The sequence below is a fragment of the Neoarius graeffei genome, chromosome 12, assembly GCF_027579695.1.
Source record: "Neoarius graeffei isolate fNeoGra1 chromosome 12, fNeoGra1.pri, whole genome shotgun sequence".
NCBI lineage: Eukaryota > Metazoa > Chordata > Actinopteri > Siluriformes > Ariidae > Neoarius > Neoarius graeffei.
In genome coordinates, this window is record NC_083580.1 from 6,250,207 (window position 1) to 6,270,608 (window position 20,402).

General features: G+C 42.9%; 1 protein-coding gene across 1 annotated transcript in view; it reads right to left on the minus strand.

The window, feature by feature from the left end:
- The window catches only part of dym (dymeclin), a 213,472-nt gene that overhangs the window by 166,425 nt on the left and 26,645 nt on the right, over positions 1 to 20,402 (minus strand). The window contains exons 3-6 of the mRNA XM_060935419.1: positions 15,934 to 15,986; positions 12,289 to 12,382; positions 10,409 to 10,542; positions 6,805 to 6,877 (exon numbers count right to left, since the gene is read on the minus strand). Coding sequence (XP_060791402.1) covers positions 6,805 to 6,877; positions 10,409 to 10,542; positions 12,289 to 12,382; positions 15,934 to 15,986 — 354 coding nt within the window. The remainder of the gene's footprint in view (positions 1 to 6,804; positions 6,878 to 10,408; positions 10,543 to 12,288; positions 12,383 to 15,933; positions 15,987 to 20,402) is intronic.

Sequence of the window (20,402 nt, forward strand, 5' to 3'; positions counted from 1 at the left end):
TAAGGCGGTTAATAATATTAACAAGGATAGGCGCAGTGCGCCACAGAACTGATAAACAGCGGCGAGGAACACCGCTTTAAATTAAATAAATGAAAACCGCTTACCTGAATGAGGACAAGCCGGCCTCCAGCGGCGAGGACACCGCCCCGGAGGACTAATCAGCTAACTCCACCGAGCGAGAGCACTCAGCTTAACGGAGTAACAAACAATACAACACAAGACCGCCGGCCTGTGAGCAGGCCGGAGACAAGGCTACACAAAATAAGGCGGTTAATAATATTAACAAAGATAGGCGCAGTGCGCCACAGAACTGATAAACAGCGGCGAGAACCACCGCTTTAAATTAAATAAATGAAAACCGCTTACCTGAATGAGGACAAGCCGGCCTCCAGCGGCGAGGACACCGCCCCGGAGGACTAATCAGCTAACTCCACCGAGCGAGAGCACTCAGCTTAACGGAGTAACAAACAATACAACACAAGACCGCCGGCCTGTGAGCAGGCCGGAGACAAGGCTACACAAAATAAGGCGGTTAATAATATTAACAAAGATAGGCGCAGTGCGCCACAGAACTGATAAACAGCGGCGAGAACCACCGCTTTAAATTAAATAAATGAAAACCGCTTACCTGAATGAGGACAAGCCGGCCTCCAGCGGCGAGGACACCGCCCCGGAGGACTAATCAGCTAACTCCACCGAGCGAGAGCACTCAGCTTAACGGAGTAACAAACAATACAACACAAGACCGCCGGCCTGTGAGCAGGCCGGAGACAAGGCTATACAAAATAAGGCGGTTAATAATATTAACAAAGATAGGCGCAGTGCGCCACAGAACTGATAAACAGCGGCGAGAACCACCGCTTAAAATTAAATGAAATGAAAACCGCTTACCTGAATGAAGACAAGCCAGCCTCCAGCGGTGAGGACACCGCCCCGGAGGACTAATCAGCTAACTCCACCGAGCGAGAGCGCTCAGCTTAACGGAGTAATAAATCAATACGAATACAACACACAAGACAGCCGGCCTGTGAACAGGCCGGCGGCGAGGCTACACAAAACAAGGTGGTTAATAATATTAACAAGGATAGGCGCCGAGCGCCGCAGAACTGATAAACAGCGGCGAGAGGAACGCCGCTTTAATTTAAATAATGAAACCCGCTTACCTGAAGCGAAAACAAGCCGGCCTCCAGCGGTGAGGACACCGCCCCGGAGGGCTAATCAGCTAACTCCACCGAGCGAGAGCGCTCAGCTTACGGAGTAATAAATCAATATAACGACAAGAAGAAAAGAGTTGGTGGACTTAGCGCAGTTTCTTGGAGGGTGCATAAGCACAGCCCCAACCCTACGGGTAACGAAACTACCACAGCGCTTTGTCCAAATTTCAATCCAACTCGCAACCTGCAAACGCGAGAAGATGTAAGAGGTCACTTCCTGGGTTTACCGGTCTTTTATGCCGGGGTCACGGGGTGACGTCACCCAGGTCACACGTGACTTTGTTGTTACTATTACTCGACCTGCACGTTCGTGTGATGGATATCCATGTGCTGAAAGCACCGCCTCTGGCGGTCAGTAGAAACGAAATAGAACCCACACAAACGAATGGATGAATGTGGATTAGTCCAGTGAGCTGAAGACATGGCAAGATCATTAAAAGCCTCGGAGTTGGGTTTCTGTGCTGTTCCCCCCCCCTCCAGAAGTGCTAGACAGAGCAACTTTTGTGCCGACACCGGGCGGGGGGGACGGACGACACACACGACCCTGCTCTCACACCAACCATGACACCACTCTCAGGAGTCCTAGCTAATATCAGCTATCAAGATTTAACACATTTAATCAATCATCGGTAATACAGACAAAAGGAGAGGAGAAAAAAAAGAGAAAAAAAAGGAACTCCGGCGATGAGGAGGATGTTGGAAACATTTAGCAACATATCGGAAATTGACAATTATTCTATCCACATTCACAGGATATGAGCAATCGCACGATCTGATTGGCTACTCTACTACTAAGCTCTTGGCTCATATACAGTGAGTAGAGAAAAACAAAATGGTGGAGCGTGTCGGATGAAATAAAAACCCTACTCGAAAACAAAACCTTTTCATTTCAAAAGGAAAAAATATTTGATAGAACACAATTCTTGAAGAAAAATACAGTATCGACGCATTTTTCACAAACTGTTCCTGTCATTTCGCCAGTTTGTATAAAGTTACCAGATTTGCAAAAAATAAAAATGCTCCATTTCTCAAAATCCAGTGAACGTGGATAGAATAAAACCGTTATTCCACTCAATCTCGACACTACGTGCCTCGTCGGCTATCAGCTCACGTACGACTCGATTTCGTGGAATAATTGTTAAAATATTCACTCGGTGGGAAGTACAAGTTGTCCGTCACAGCGACGCTAGCCAACCGTAGAGGTCTGTGAGGTCACGTTTGCAGAAGAGGGCAGCAAGTACCGTATTTTCCGGACTATACGTCGCTCCGGAGTTTAATGGCCCTTTTCCACTACCCTTTTTCAGCTCACTTCAGCCCGACACGGCTCGCGTTTCGACTACCTCAGAGCGGCGCGACTCAGCTCGCTTCAGCCTTACTCAGCACCCAAAACTCGCATGGTTTTGGAGTGGGGCTGAAGCGAGCCAAACCAAGCCGAGTGGGGCTAGGGGCGTGAGGAGTGTCCTCACACGCCCACACACGCCCTGCGAGCACGCTGGGATCTGTAAACACCGTAAACCCGGAAGAAGAAGAATTACGAGAATTTCTGAAGCCTTATGCGCCTCGCCTCATCTATACGCTCTTGCCAGTATCTGTTGGCGTTGTCGGTGACAACAAGCCACAGCACCAAGACCAGCAACACTAACGACTCCATGTTTATTGTTTACTCTCTGGGTCGTGAGACTACCGCTTAAAAAGGTCACTGATGTCACTGTTTGCGCCACCTAACGACATCACGTGACGTCCACCCACTTTTGCTAACTCCACCCAATGTTTCCACCCACTTCCAGCCAGCACGGTTCAGCATGGTTGTAGTTGAAATGCAACTCCAACAGCCCCGCTCAGCTCGACTCAGCCCGACTCAGCACGGCACGGCTCAGCCCGACTCAGCCGCGTTGGTAGTGGAAAAGCGGCATAAGTCGCATCAGCCAAAAAATCCTCTCCCGGCAGCGCGTTGTTCGAGGACCCATTTGTATACCACCTCTTCTAAACGTGGCCATCTAGCCTTTAGCCCTCGGTTAGCTTTTTTTTTTCTTCTTCATTCCCTTCAAATTATCCTCCGCTTTTCTCCAGTCCCTAACAAGTTTTTCACTGCATCCAAACTTTCGTTCAGCTGCCCTATTACCATTTTCAGCTGCATATTTAATTACTTGCAGCTTGAATTCAGCAGTATATGATTTTCTTTTTGGCGGCATATTTCTGTTCAGTCATCGTTGTTGTAACGCTAATTTGTTTTGTTGTTGTCAGTTGTAACGGTATTTTTTTTCTTTCAGTGGTATTAATAGAGTACACGGCACATACTTGCATGCAAAGCTACATAGCGCCCTCTTGCGGTGAAAAAATATATATATATATATATACACACATATCGCACCAGAGTACAAGTCACATGGCCAGCCGAACCATGAAAAAAAAGTGCGACTTATAGTCCGAAAAATACGGTACTTTTGTCCAAGTGCGTTTTTACGTTGCCTTGTGACGCAGCATGAGCAGCAGTTCGAAAAGATGCTGCAGGCTGGCTTTAAGGGCCTCACAAGAAGGACGCTGGTAGCTGGTTGGTAGCTATTACACCACAGCGGAGAGCTGGCTGGCGGGCGGGAATCCGCAGGCGAGCAGATTAGGGACGAGAGGAGTGGTTTTTTTGGCTTAACTCCTCAATATGTGACCCAATTGGTCAAGAAGTATTTAAAAAAAAAAAAAAATCCTTACCCCATTATAATTTTCTACAAACCTTTTTAAAGTGTCTGCATTCTGCCCCCTTGTGGCCACTTCTCATAGGATTATATAAACAGTTTTGTGGCGGTTGGGGGAGGGGACCACATCATACATGCGCACAGAATCGTACATCGTTTATACCTTTATAAACACACTCGCACGACTTCTTGTTGTCGTCCGGTCGAATACAATTCCCTCGGCACCTCCTCCCCCCTCCCGCGAACAACTCAATCACCAGTGGAAGCTACGTAATAACCTGCGCCAGAACGGGCAACGAAAGCATCTCGTGTTTAGAACATCTCGAACCTTTGAACGTGGCCCAAGATTCTTTGGTCGAGCACGTAGCTAGGAAATCAGCAGAATGTCAACACAGAGGGACCTGAAAATAAAAACATTCTGGGCGCTTTAACAATAGAGCGGCTCGGTGTAGCGGAGTTCCATACGCAGGAGCCAGAGTAAATAAAACACATTCCTGCTCAGGTCTGCCTGGACCCAGCAAGAAATACGGGGTTCGTTTCTGAGGGGGCTTCTCCCCTTCACCAAATCTCACCTATTAGTCCCACTCCTTCGATTTCACACAAACAGCAGAGGTGCCGACAGGATCTTTAAAAAAACACTCCGTCTCACACCACACGGGCAATATTTACTGACAAATCTGTTCTCTACTAGACTGTGGAGAGAACACGCACACAAAAGAGAGAAAAAAAACCCGACGCTATCTTTGTTTCAGTGAGGAGGGGGGGAATAAATAAATAAAATAAATAAATAAATAAATCCTTCAACCCACAGAGAGAGAGAGAGAGAGAGAGAGAGAGAGAGAGAGAGAGAGAGAGACAAAGGCAGGCAAAGAGAGACAGACAGACGATACACAAACAAAAAGAGACATGCAGGAAGAGAGTAAAAGATGCAGGAAGAGAGTAAAAGATGCAGACAAAGAGACAGACAGACAGACAGACAGACAGACAGACAGACAGAGAGACACACACAGACAAAAAGAGAGACAGACAGAAACAAAGTGGCTGGCAGACAGACAGACACACAGAGCAAGACAGACAAAGTGGCTGGCAGACAGACAGACAAAGATAGAGCATGAGACGCACAGACAGAGACCAAGACAAAGTGGCTGGCAGACAGACAGACACAGAAAAAGAGAGACAGACAGACACACAGACAAAAAGAGACAGACAGAAACAAAGTGGCTGGCAGACAGACAGACAAAGATAGAGCGTGAGACACACAGACAGAGACCAAGACAAAGTGGCTGGCAGACAGACAGACACAGAAAAAGAGACAGACAGACAGAGAGAGAGACACAGACAAAAAGAGACAGACAGAAACAAAGTGGCTGGCAGACAGACAGACACACAGAGCAAGACAGACAAAGTGGCTGGCAGACAGACAAAGATAGAGCGTGAGACGCACAGACAGAGAGCAAGACAAAGTGGCTGGCAGACAGACAGACACAGAAAAAGAGAGACAGACAGACACACAGACAAAAAGAGACAGACAGAAACAAAGTGGCTGGCAGACAGACAGACAAAGATAGAGCGTGAGACACACAGACAGAGACCAAGACAAAGTGGCTGGCAGACAGACAGACACAGAAAAAGAGACAGACAGACAGAGAGAGAGACACAGACAAAAAGAGACAGACAGAAACAAAGTGGCTGGCAGACAGACAGACACACAGAGCAAGACAGACAAAGTGGCTGGCAGACAGACAAAGATAGAGCGTGAGACGCACAGACAGAGAGCAAGACAAAGTGGCTGGCAGACAGACAGACACAGAAAAAGAGAGACAGACAGACACACAGACAAAAAGAGACAGACAAAAACAAAGTGGCTGGCAGACAGACAGACAAAGATAGAGCGTGAGACACACAGACAGAGACCAAGACAAAGTGGCTGGCAGACAGACAGACACAGAAAAAGAGACAGACAGACAGACAGAGAGACACAGACAAAAAGAGACAGACAGAAACAAAGTGGCTGGCAGACAGACAGACACACAGAGCAAGACAGACAAAGTGGCTGGCAGACAGACAAAGATAGAGCGTGAGACGCACAGACAGAGAGCAAGACAAAGTGGCTGGCAGACAGACAGACACAGAGAGAGCAAGACAGAAAGACCAGAAAAATTAAAAAAAAAAAAAAAGAGATGCCTTTCATGCTTGAACAGCACACCACAGTCATCATGATGGTCATTAAGGATCTCATCTCAGTGTAATGTATTCGATATGATGAAGCAGAGACAGGACAAGGACATTCTGGAACATTCCACTGACATGCACAAGATCAGATAGTTTCCATTTGGGAAGGAGAGGGACGAGAACAGGACAGAATCTACATGTCCTCATATTAAACCCCCCCGGGAGCAGATGCCTGGATAATGAAGGCATCTGATACGCAGGAAAGTTCGGGGAATGAACACAACTGATCAGCTCCATCCCGAGCAACCATCAGTCAGAGGGCCATGCTCTCTCTCTCTCTCTCTCTGGTCAATCCCACAGACACCAGCCAATCCTGAGCCTCTGTATGAGGAAGAGGGCAGATAGCGCCCTCCTGTGTGTTACACTGCTACAAGTTCAAATAAAACTCACTAACAGCTGTAAATAAACGGATAAACTAAATCGTTTCAGAGAAAACCAACAGTGTCCGAGTCAGACTGAAAGCATGACTCAGGATTCACTTATTCACAGACCTTCACACATCAGCGTACGAGACAGTGCGTGCGCGCGCGGAACGCCACAAACTGGCCCCATCCACATTACTCATTAGGTGATAAAACCTTATGACAGATCACAGCGCACGCGCACACAGGAAAATGTCTTTTTTTTTTTAAAGGGTAAATGAATACAAACTCAGAGCCGTGACTCACAGGAGTGGCACCTCCACCACGAGATGAACCAAGTTACAGATTAGTTCCTCCATTAAATCTTCACCACTCATGTCTGAAACACACACACACACACACAATTAAACGAACATTTTGCCTTTGCAAAAAAAAAAACCACAGACACTATTTCATTCTTGACTTAAAATTTTTCAAGTACTTTGAGCAAAATATATCTAAAATATGTAAGGAACAGAACACTTGGTGTGCAGTGAGAGGGGGGGGGGAAAAAAAAAAAAAAAAAAACACCACGGTGTTGAAATGCACACTGGAGGAAACGGGGTTTTATTCCTCTTGTACCAGAGCAATTTGCCCAACAACAAACAATTTTGCATTTATTAAATAACATCACCTTTTTATGATGACCTTTAACACTGTGGAACATCTGCGAAACAAGCTCGTTCCTTCCGTAAATTTGAAATAAACTTCTCCTCACAGGAACAATAACAAATTTGAACGAGCACATTAATTTAAACCTGTTTGAGAAAATTTTTTTTTAAATCAACACCTTATGACCAATCAATAGGAATAACATGATCTATTGTCCAATGATTAAAAAAATAATTTAAAAAAAATGATATAAATCTGACAATTCGAATTCATGAAAAAAAGTGAGGGAAAAAAAAAAATTCCTAGCTCTAATTGTGTTGTTTAGCCATACAACCGTGGGAATGCATATGACTTCACGGAAAGTGGAAGTAACACAGCTCTAACACTGCAAAACCATACCAAAAAAAAAAAAAAAAAAAAAAAAACCACCACACACAACACACACAGATCTAAAATGTGAAAGAACTGCTGTGCGATTGTGTACCAACAGATTTAACAACAAATCTGAGCGCGCGCTCGCTCTTTTCTTTTTTTTCTTTCTTTCACAGACTGGTGAAAGAAAGAAACAAGAAGCGGATAGAGGCAGTATAAATATTCAAAGTTAATGAAGAAAAGGAATATTTTAGTTAATAGACCGTTATATTTTACTCCAACCTTTACAAATATGAATAAATTATTGCTGGTTATAAAGAAAATGAAAAAAAGTTTAATACTTAAAAGAAATACCGAAGTTGATAAAGAACCAGAAAATCAATGCTGCAATTTTTTTGGCAATAATTTTTAATTTAATTTGTTTTCAAAAATTTCATAACTCGAATCATGTAAATCGTTACATCAAATCAGATTAGAAAATTCAACAGCACTGTGGTATAACTATACACACACTATCTACATTCACTGGATATGAGTAATCACACGCTCTGACTGGCTACTCTACTACTAGACCATCAGCTCATATACCGTGAGTAGAGAAAAACAAAATGGCGGCGCGTGTTGCTGAAACAACCGAAGACGAAATAAAAACTCAACTGGAAAGCAAACCCTCACAAAATACAAAGCAACAAAATATTTGATGGTAAAGACTTTAATTATTTCTCAAGAATTATCGCATTTCACAAATTGCTCATCATTTCACCAGTTTGTTTACACCAAGTGAAAATGATTTTGTCAGACATTTTGCATAAAGCTTTAATTGATCGAACTTGCAAAAAATAAAAAAAATGCTCCGTTTCTCAAAATCCAGTGAATGTGGATAGAATAAAACAGTTATTCCACTCAATCTCGTCATACATGGATTATAGACAACTCAGGGCTACGCGCCTCGTCGACTATCAGCTCATGTACGACTCGATTTCGTGGAATAACTTAAATACACATCTGTATGTGAGAGATAGACCTGGGCAATACGACAATATACTGTACATCATGATAAATGTCGCAATATACTTCGAGAAATCATGATATTGTTTCATAATGTGTGACATTTTTAAACTACAACCACGATTCCAAAAAAGTTGGGACAAAGTACAAATCATAAATAAAAATGGAATGCAATGATGTGGAAGTTTCAAAATTCCATATTTTATTCAGAATAGAACATAGATGACATATCAAATGTTTAAACTGAGAAAATGTATCATTTAAAGAGAAAAATTAGGTGATTTTAAATTTCATGACAACAACACATCTCAAAAAAGTTGGGACAAGGCCATGTTTCCCACTGTGAGACATCCCCTTTTCTCTTTACAACAGTCTGTAAACGTCTGGGGACTGAGGAGACAAGTTGCTCAAGTTTAGGGATAGGAATGTTAACCCATTCTTGTCTAATGTAGGATTCTAGTTGCTCAACTGTCTTAGGTCTTTTTTGTCGTATCTTCCGTTTTATGATGTTTTCTATGGGTGAAAGATCTGGACTGCAGGCTGGCCAGTTCAGTACCCGGACCCTTCTTCTACGCAGCCATGATGCTGTAATTGATGCAGTATGTGGTTTGGCATTGTCATGTTGGAAAATGCAAGGTCTTCCCTGAAAGAGACGTCGTCTGGATGGGAGCATATGTTGCTCTAGAACCTGGATATACCTTTCAGCATTGATGGTGTCTTTCCAGATGTGTAAGCTGCCCATGCCACACGCACTAATGCAACCCCATACCATCAGAGATGCAGGCTTCTGAACTGAGCACTGATAACAAGTCGGGTCGTCCTTCTCCTCTTTAGTCCGAATGACACGGCGTCCCTGATTTCCATAAAGAACTTCAAATTTTGATTCGTCTGACCACAGAACAGTTTTCCACTTTGCCACAGTCCATTTTAAATGAGCCTTGGCCCAGAGAAGACGTCTGCGCTTCTGGATCGTGTTTAGATACGGCTTCTTCTTTGAACTATAGAGTTTTAGCTGGCTACGGTGGATGGCACATTGAATTGTGTTCACAGATAATGTTCTCTGGAAATATTCCTGAGCCCATTTTGTGATTTCCAATACAGAAGCATGCCTGTATGTGATGCAGTGCCGTCTAAGTGCCCGAAGATCACGGGCACCCAGTATGGTTTTCCGGCCTTGACCCTTACGCACAGAGATTCTTCCAGATTCTCTGAATCTTTTGATGATATTATGCACTGTAGATGATGATGTGTTCAAACTCTTTGCAATTTTACACTGTCGAACTCCTTTCTGATATTGCTCCACTATTTGTCAGCGCAGAATTAGGGGGATTGGTGATCCTCTTCCCATCTTTACTTCTGAGAGCCGCTGCCACTCCAAGATGCTCTTTTTATACCCAGTCATGTTAATGACCTATTGCCAATTGACCTAATGAGTTGCAATTTGGTCCTCCAGCTGTTCCTTTTTTGTACCTTTAACTTTTCCAGCCTCTTATTGCCCCTGTCCCAACTTTTTTGAGATGTGTTGCTGTCATGAAATTTCAAAATGTCTCACTTTTGACATTTGATATGTTGTCTATGTTCTATTGTGAATACAATATCAGTTTTTGAGATTTGTAAATATTAAAATACGTTTACTTATATTTAAAAAAAAAACCCTATCTAAAAATGACTGAAGAGACAGCGTCCCCCCTGCGGGCACACATTTTTGTGAGTAAACCTCAATATCATGATGCATTTCATGCATCATAGAAATGCCTTTGAGAACCATCCCATCATGTTTGTGTGTCTTAAAACATTTAAAAAAAAAAAAGCCCCCATATATGAGAGAGAGAGAGAGAGAGAGAGAGAGAGAGAGAGAGAGAGAGAGAGAGAGTTGTACCGCAGGATCCTGGCGCCCTCGTGTGGTAGGTGAACTGTAAGTGCAGCTCTTCCTCATTCATCTCTCTGATGAAGACTTTGAGTAAGCAGCGCACCAGGAACAGGGCATTATGGGCCTGCCAGATAAACAGCTGACTGCAGAGACAGAAGGAATTACTGAGCATCATGTTCATAGATACTATTACAACCCCGATTCCAAAAAAGTTGGGACAAAGTACAAATTGTAAATAAAAATGGAATGCAATAATTTACAAGTCTCAAAAACTGATATTGTATTCACAATAGAACATAGACAACAGATCAAATGTCGAAAGTGAGACATTTTGAAATTTCATGCCAAATATTGGCTCATTTGAAATTTCATGACAGCAACACATCTCAAAAAAGTTGGAACGGGGCAATAAGAGGCTGGAAAAGTTAAAGGTACAAAAAAGGAACAGCTGGAGGACCAAATTGCAACTCATTAGGTCAATTGGCAATAGGTCATTAACATGACTGGGTATAAAAAGAGCATCTTGGAGTGGCAGCGGCTCTCAGAAGTAAAGATGGGAAGAGGATCACCAATCCCCCTAATTCTGCGCCGACAAATAGTGGAGCAATATCAGAAAGGAGTTCGACAGTGTAAAATTGCAAAGAGTTTGAACATATCATCATCTACAGTGCATAATATCATCAAAAGATTCAGAGAATCTGGAAGAATCTCTGTGCGTAAGGGTCAAGGCCGGAAAACCATACTGGGTGCCCGTGATCTTCGGGCCCTTAGACGGCACTGCATCACATACAGGCATGCTTCTGTATTGGAAATCACAAAATGGACTCAGGAATATTTCCAGAGAACATTATCTGTGAACACAAGTCACCGTGCCATCCACCGTTGCCAGGTAAAACTCTATAGTTCAAAGAAGAAGCCGTATCTAAACATGATCCAGAAGCGCAGACGTCTTCTCTGGGCCAAGGCTCATTTAAAATGGACTGTGGCAAAGTGGAAAACTGTTCTGTGGTCAGACGAATCTAAATTTGAAGTTCTTTATGGAAATCAGGGACGCCGTGTCATTCGGACTAAAGAGGAGAAGGACGACCCAAGTTGTTATCAGCGCTCAGTTCAGAAGCCTGCATCTCTGATGGTATGGGGTTGCATTAGTGCGTGTGGCATGGGCAGCTTACACATCTGGAAAGACACCATCAATGCTGAAAGGTATATCCAGGTTCTAGAGCAACATATGCTCCCATCCAGACGACGTCTCTTTCAGGGAAGACCTTGCATTTTCCAACATGACAATGCCAAACCACATACTGCATCAATTACAGCATCATGGCTGCGTAGAAGAAGGGTCCGGGTACTGAACTGGCCAGCCTGCAGTCCAGATCTTTCACCCATAGAAAACATTTGGTGCATCATAAAACGGAAGATACGACAAAAAAGACCTAAGACAGTTGAGCAACTAGAATCCTACATTAGACAAGAATGGGTTAACATTCCTCTCCCTAAACTTGAGCAACTTGTCTCCTCAGTCCCCAGACGTTTACAGACTGTTGTAAAGAGAAAAGGGGATGTCTCACAGTGGGAAACATGGCCTTGTCCCAACTTTTTTGAGATGTGGTGTTGTCATGAAATTTAAAATCACCCAATTTTTCTCTTTAAATGATACATTTTCTCAGTTTAAACATTTGATATGTCATCTATGTTCTATTCTGAATAAAATATGGAATTTTGAAACTTCCACATCATTGCATTCCGTTTTTATTTACAATTTGTACTTTGTCCCAACTTTTTTGGAATCGGGGTTGTACATTCTACTGAAAATGAACCCGTGAACGGATTATGAGCAGGAAATTTCAGTCGAGGAGCGTTTATATTTATCAAGTTGCATCTGTACTCACTCTTGGCATTCGGTTGAGATCTTCAGTTCTTTGGTTCTTGCCAGGAACACTCTCACCAAAGCGCTGAAGTTCCCCGATCGAGGATTGTTCTTGACTACGAGAAACAGAAATAAGAAAAATGAATAATGCTTAAGGATTTGATTAAAATGACACGATTTAAAGCTCATAGGCAATGGTTTTAATTTTATGCACATTTGAAACTTTGTGTGTTTTAAAAAAAAAAAAACCTCTGTAATTTTCTTCTGGTCCCAAGAATAAGTAATAATTAAAATAAGTTAGCGCGGATCGCGGCAAATGTCTGTTCGGTGATTTTCGTGACCACTCGGCGCATGACGTCATTTAAGGCAAACAAACTGCTTGAGTTGAGTCCACTTCAGCTTACTTGCATTGCCGTTTGGCTCGAGTGCAAACGTGCGTTCAGGAATTTCCAAAGAAAAACCCCCATGCCTTATTGCTGTGCAGTGAACTGTAACAACGGGACCGGTTCAGGAAGAAGTTTTTACTTTTTACCGAAAGCGGAGCGAGAGGCGGAGCGACAGGGTTGGCTTTTTCCGGAAGAGGAGACGAGGCGGAGAGAGTGGATTGTGCGCGTGAAACAAAATCATGCAGTCAAAGAAGAAACGGAGCAGCAACGCTCAAACAAAAAGGAGAAGATTGGAGGGAAACATTTTTACTTTTGCTTGCAATTGACAAGTCAAGAATCCTGAGGGATCCTGTACAATCATTGTGGAAATGAGACAAAGGGATATTTCCTCGCTTAGAGTCGGCTATAAATAGTATAATGCCGCGGATGGCAGGCTAATGTGGCCTACCGGCGCACTGTCCAGTAATCGTTCCCTATATCAACTAGGGAGGGCGGTTTAATTATTCTTCAAAAGGGCTCTTATTTAGTATTACGACGAAAGTAGGAATTTATCATAACTACCAGGATAAATCGTTTGGGTGCGAGTCTTGTTGAGGTCCGGGGTCACCGCGATCAGAGTCGGCCGAGTCGCTGTCTGATTCCGAGGCCGCACGGTCAAACCAGTGAGCCACATTCACCGATTGCTTCGCAACAGCCAGAGGTTCATACATATACGGTTTCACCTCTCGACATTCAATTTGGAGAGTTCCTACTTCAAAAATCGCTATCAGACATTTTACACAACCTCTCACGACCAAAGTCCGTACACGTGGGCTCGGTTCGCAGGTAAACACAGAGCTGCTCCCGGTCTGTGGCTTAAATGACGTCACGACGACGGCCCCCTGGCGGTGAAAGTGCGCATAAGTGAGATGTAAACAACCCTTCGGAAATTGGGCAAAACAGTATATTTTAACCGTTTTATTCAATTTCGGGGTGCAAATTAGACACCAGGAAGATTGAATTCGCTTTTTGGGTCGTTCTTCTAGACAAAGTTGATATTCTACGTTCCACCTCCGACCGTTGCCTATGACCTTTAAGCATGGTGATAGGATTTAAAAAAAAAAAAAAAAAAAATCCTCGCTAGCCACAAGCTGCAATTATATTTTACACACTCAATTTTAAAATATTTTTATTTATTAAAAAAAATCCTAGTTAGCTACAATTATGTACATTTTACACACCACTTTATATTTTAAAATTATTTTTATTTATTTAAAAAAAAAAGTGAATCAAAGGGGGAAACATAGGTACCCTATGGGTCCATGTGGCTACTGCTTATAAATAAAATCGTTTTCTGATCCCATGTCTATACAGTAAATACAGCATATATACGTGTTATTAATGATACTCGCCTCATCTCTTGCAAGCGTCACCAAGCTGTGAGCAGTAGGGCTGTAACGATACACCCAACTCACGATTCGATTCGTATCGCGATTTTTGACCCACGATTCGATACACCCACGATTTTTTTTTAAATGTATTTTTAAAGTAGTAAATTTGACTTAACATTTACTTACTTACATTAACTATTTAATAACAAATAATTCAGACCACTGCAGAGAATGAGTAATATGTATGCAAAAATGAACAAATGTATATCCAAAGACTGTTTTATTTCTCAAAATAATACTGTTGAGCCGGAAGCTTTGTTTTTTTCGGTTCTGAAAAAAAAGTCATTTTTCCAAATCGTGTAAATCCGTTAAGATTTTTTTTTGGGGGGGGGGGGGGGGGGGGGCGGCTCTCTCACTGTCTCACTCTCATAGGGCCAATGATTTTCTGTGATCGCGGAAAACAGATGGAAATTACGGAATTTTTTATGGTGAAACATTGCCCGCGTGTCAAAATGTAACTGCCGCAGAAGGCTTCCGCCCAAGCAGACATGCCTTCAGTGTTGCCAGATATTGCTAACGTTTTCCACCCCAAAATATGTTCAAAACCAGCCAAAAAGCACCTAAACCTGCCCAATCTGGCAACACCGCATGCCTTTCCGGTCAAGTGATTGTGATTGGCTTGTGGCACACCTAGCCAGCCAATGAGCTGCTTGTTTACAGATTCGCTCCCCGCGTCGCAACCAGAATAGCGACCGCTTAAAAGAAATGAATGCTCTGCCAGTGACGAGTGTGGACGTTGCGTGACTCGCAGAAGATTGTCGCAGGTCAGCGAAAAAACGACTTACTAATAGATAAGTAATTTAAGTAAGTTTAAAAAGTAATTTAAATAAAAAGTATTCATAAATTGAAGTTTGGAAGCGCCTCTGTTTTTGGGCTGAGGAGAAGTTTGAAAGGGTGTACCGCGATTCTGCCTTCTTGCATCGCGACACGGATCGTGGCTCTGCGTATCGCGATTTCGATACGCATATTGTTACAGCCCTAGTGAGCAGCATCAGGGTTTGGAGTATTTTGGTTACCGATTTTATTTACTGAGTTTTTGCTCAAAACGCAGTGCTGTGAACTCGATCTATTTTCAAAATAGTAAGAAAACACTTGTTCACGAATTGTCTTAGAAGCATCATTTAGTACTAATGAGCACATGTTTCGCAAGTGGAGTGTAAAGACTCTAAAAGAAAATTTAAAAATTAAAGCGCATAGCAGAAGTTTGATATCGGCTTCTCAATATATCTGCCAAAAAGTAAAACACGCCTTATAAAACCTTTCAGAAGGACCAAACAAAAGCTGTGATAATCAAAAGGTAAATTTTCTTAAAATAAACACCGCTTACTTGATATCGAATCGGTAGCCTTGGCGAACCACGAGGTGAATTTCGTTTATCTTTTTATCTGCTGATTATCATCCGATACTACGGAGTTATAACGAGGTTTCTCTTATTTCATTTCTGGTTCTGATTGTTTGATCAAGAAGTAGAACGGGTAATCGAACTTGATCAGGATAAGTGCTGATTGGTTACGAAGTTTCGCTATTGTTACACTCGTTCTTCCATCACGAGGACATAGCGGCTTCGCCACTCGCTCTTGTGCGCCTTTGATAACGCGAGATCACAATTCACCGTTCTGCGATTCTGTGATTGTTACACTCATCCTTACAACACGATGGCATAGCGGCTACTGCCTCGCCTCAATGAGGCGGTAACCACAAAAAGATCTCAGAATAGTGTTTGGCAATTAATAATAGACTTGATCGCAATATATCGATATTACATCACATCGCCCAGCCGTACAGTATGCTGGTGCACAAGGTTTACCAAAATGTAAAGAAACGAGTCGATGAAGAAAATATTGGACATACTTAAAGTTCTGGCGAGAGGGATGACTGCCTCCTCCAAGAGTTTCGCATCGGCACTGAAACAGGAAGCAGAAGAGATTAAAAATCAGGAGAATTCAATTTAAACAAGACAAAAAACACACCCACCCACCCCTATGATCCCACTCCGAGAACCTGATTCAAGCATCCCATTTTGACTGGAGACGCGACCATGGTTGCAACAAGGATTTCACAGCAATTGGGGGGGGGGGGGGGGGGGGGGGGGGATACTTATGCAAGCAAGCACTATTGATTCTTAACGCTCGCTTCAATATTATTTACAACTTCATGCGTATACATGACATTACCAGGGCTTTGAACCAGAATTTTTTTCCTGCTGGTTCGTTCCGAACAGAAACGGAATTTTAACGTTTCCGGTTTTGGGTTCCACCATTAAATAGACGTTCCCGAACCGGTTAGAACAAAAAAAATTTCGTTCCCGGAACGGTTAATTACGTTCCCTGTCAGCGGTTTAACAAATGGCTATAAAATTATGTCTCTGTCTCATCCAGCTTAAGCCAAATGTAGGCTAATTCTATTACAACCTTCATTAAATAAGACAAGAAATAATTCAAAACAATTATTATTTCAAATGTTGGCGATTTGGATTCTCAGTATGTCTTCCCATCTACACAAACAGAAAAAGTGCCAAAAATGAAAGAGAATTCGTTTAGTGTGTTACCAAAGGCTAGTCAGGCCCTATAGAGGGCTACCGCATGACGTCACCGCGCCGCGAGATTTTGTTAGGCGCCATATTGGAAGACCAAGTACACATCTATACAAGTACATACATACATAAAACACACTACACCTGAAATGTAGCCAGGGCCGGTTCTGCCCTAATCTGGACCCGGGTGCAACATCGCGCAACCCCCCCCCCCCCCAAAAAAAAAAAAAAACAGTCTAAATCAGGACAACCATCACATAACTATAACTATAAACATTTTATATCAACTATTTAACTAAATGGGCTATAATAAATAAGCCTGCAGGCAGCCACGGCGGGCTGCCTCAGAAAAGTAACCATTTGTCCTACCTTAAAACTCGTTTTGCATTTTCTGCCTCCTTTTTTTGTATTTTCAACCCTCCGTTTATTTTCTTTCCTTTTCTGAAAACCCGATTTGTGTCCAGACATTTTGTTCTGCTACCAACGAACTAACTCGTCAGGTCTCGTCTCTCGAGCCCGCGATGATTCCCGTGGGAAGGGCAACAACTGATACATTTTTACAAACAGCCAATAGGGAGGCTGCATCGTTCAGGCTCTTCTTTGCTCAGACACTCAGTAATGGAGACGTGATAGTAGTCCACCTTCCCGCTCTCTCCATTCAGTCAGCGAACGTCACACAGGAAGTGAACCCCAGCGGGTCATAGAAACTTGCGCAGGAGAAGAATGGCTTTTTTATTTGTAGGCTACGGAAACTTTGAGGAACGAAATAAAAACCGGTATTAACTGGTTACCATTATTTTTAATAAGCGTTTCTGTTCCGGAACATAAAAAATAATAAAGTTTCTGGTTTCGTTTCTGTTCCATGTGAAATAGAAAAAGTTCCCGGTTTTCGTTTTCGTTCCTTGAACCGGTTCAAAGCCCTGCATATAACCCTAACTAACTGATCAATTTCAGCTCCGGGTTCTAACACTAAAACATGTGGAGTGTAAATACTTATGCACCACATTGCAAACTGGATTGAGAGAGCGCTTGAACATGTTTCTATATTCAGGACCTGACTGAGGAGCAGAAGCGTGCTGACTGACGAACAGTGCCTAGTGGAAACTGTTTTAATAACATGCATTAATACACAAACGCGTGTTTATCCGTTTCACGTTTTCACCGTAACCGTGATGCAGTTTGCTGCGGTTTTACCTGAAGGTGCAAAAGGTAGGCAGGCAGGCGTCGATGCACGTAAACGCATTTAAACACGTGCTGTGTGGTTTACTGGAGCCTGAAAGTCATTTTGGATCAGCGGCTGCATGCAAATGAAGGACGCTGAAGGGCAGGGATTAAATTGGCGTAAACTGTTTTGTACCTCAGGGAAAAAAAACAAAAAACCTAAACACCCATCTTAAAGTATCACTCCGGAGTTCAGGTTACCGTCTGCGTGTGCGCACGTTCTCGCTGTGTCTGTTTGTTCAGGTTTCCTCCAGCAGACAGGGAGCATACCGGTGGACTGGTTACGATAAACTGGCCCTCGGTATGGAGCGAGTGGATTAATGGTGGCCTGGTTGTCCATTCAGGGTGTGTTTCTACCTCAGGGGTACGTCTGGGATCGACGCCCGGAAGATCTGACCAGTATAAAAGCATGCATAATTAACACAAAGCTGATTTCCATGTCACGGCTCACTTTATAGCATCGTGATGTATGGTTAGACCTCTAAAGGCCAATTTATGCTGACAACCCAGTCCTCGCAGATAGCGTCTGCGTAGCCCCCCCACCTTCGCAGACGCTCTGCGCGCACCTCCCAAAAATTGTGACCACTGCAGAAGCCTTGCAGACAAGAGGGCTCTGATTGGTCCACTCTACATCTGCTGTACACGCACTTCCGCTTCCCTACTTTCCCGGTTTGGTTTGTTTTCACGACCGCCATTTTTAAAAACACGAGCGAAGATGGAGCAGCACGAAGAGCGGTTGATCGAGGAAGTGAGGAAGTACGTACACCTATACGACTCCAGTTCTAGTCATTATAAGTAACCGGAGGATAAACACTCCACTAACCACACCCACCAACTACTCCTAGCGATTTCGCGACTTCGCGCCCCCTTGCGTTGTGGCGGTGAATAACATCGCGCACGCCTATTACTCCCCGCTCAACGATAAATTACAACTGTCTGCGAAAAGCTATCTGCGAAAGCCTTGTCGCAAGAGCATGCAGAGGCCTTTATGCTGTGTTCACACTTGTATCGGTACGAAAGTGGTATAACTGTATCGATACAAAGTACACCGGTACAGTTTAGTGCATCTGTCCACACTAGCGAGAAATGTTTGCGGTTTTCTTTCACGGTAGTTGAAATGCGCGCGCGCAAAACGTTTCCGTGGTTACCGAGTTTGATTTGATTTGGGTTTTCCACATGTACATTTACAATAAAATACACATTTAATTATTATAAAGACATGTAAAAAAACGAGGATGACACAAAAAAGTCTAATAAAATGACTTATTTCCATTGCGGTCCTCATAAAAAATTACAAAATGGTGACAATATGATAGAGGACAAAAGTTACAAAAAAAATGTGTAAATAAACAAAAATGTATAAGAATAACATTAATAATAATAGTAAATAAATTTAAGAAATATAACTATCACAGGTTTTATATATCACAAAATATCACGATTGTTATCACAGACTTATTATTACAGTGCTGAGCGTAAATGAGTGCACCCCCTTTGAAAAGTAACATTTTAAACAATATCTCAATGAACACAAACAATTTCCAAAATGTTGACAAGACAAAGTTTAATATAACATCTGCTTAACTTAGAACGGGAAAGTAAGGTTAATAATATAACTTAGATTACACATTTTTCAGTTTTACTCAAATTAGGGTGGTGCAAAAATGAGTACACCCCACAACAAAAACTACTACATCCAGTACTTTGTATGGCCTCCATGATTTTTAATGACAGCACCAAGTCTTCTAGGCATGGAATGAACAAGTTGGCGACATTTTGCAACATCAATCTTTTTCCATTCTTCAACAACGACCTCTTTTAGTGACTGGATGCTGGATGGAGAGTGATGCTCAACTTGTCTCTTCAGAATTCCCCAAAGAAAATAATTTTTCCACCACAAAGGTGAAGGCTACAAGAAGATCAGCAGCGCTTTACTTATCAGTCGGAATACTGTAGCAAAAGTGGTACAAACATTTAAGAAAGATGGAACTGCAACCATCTCACAGAGACGTCCAGGTCGTCCACGGAAGTTAACACCTCGACAGGAGCGTCTTCTGATGAGAAGGGTTGAAGAAAATCGGCATGCAAGTTCACTGCAGTTATCTAAAGAAGTAGAAAGCCAAACTGGGGTGACTATTTCCCGTGACACAATACGGCGTACGCTGCAGAGGAATGGCATGCATGGATACTGTCCACGAAAGAAGCCTCTCCTAAAGCCCAGGCACAAAAAAGCCCGCCTAGAGTTTGCCAGGGCCCATGCTGACAAAGATGAAGACTACTGGGACTCTATACTCTGGAGTGATGAGACCAAGATAAATGTTTTTGGAACTGATGGCTTCAAAACTGTATGGCGTCACAAAGGTGAGGAATACAAAGAAAAATGCATGGTGCCTACAGTGAAACATGGTGGTGGCAATGTCCTTATGTGGGGCTGCGTGAGTGCTGCTGGTGTCGGGGAGCTGCATTTCATTGATGGCATCATGAATTCACAGATGTATTGCTCTATACTGAAAGAGAAGATGCTACCATCACTCTGTGCCCTTGGTCGTCGTGCACTTTTCCAACA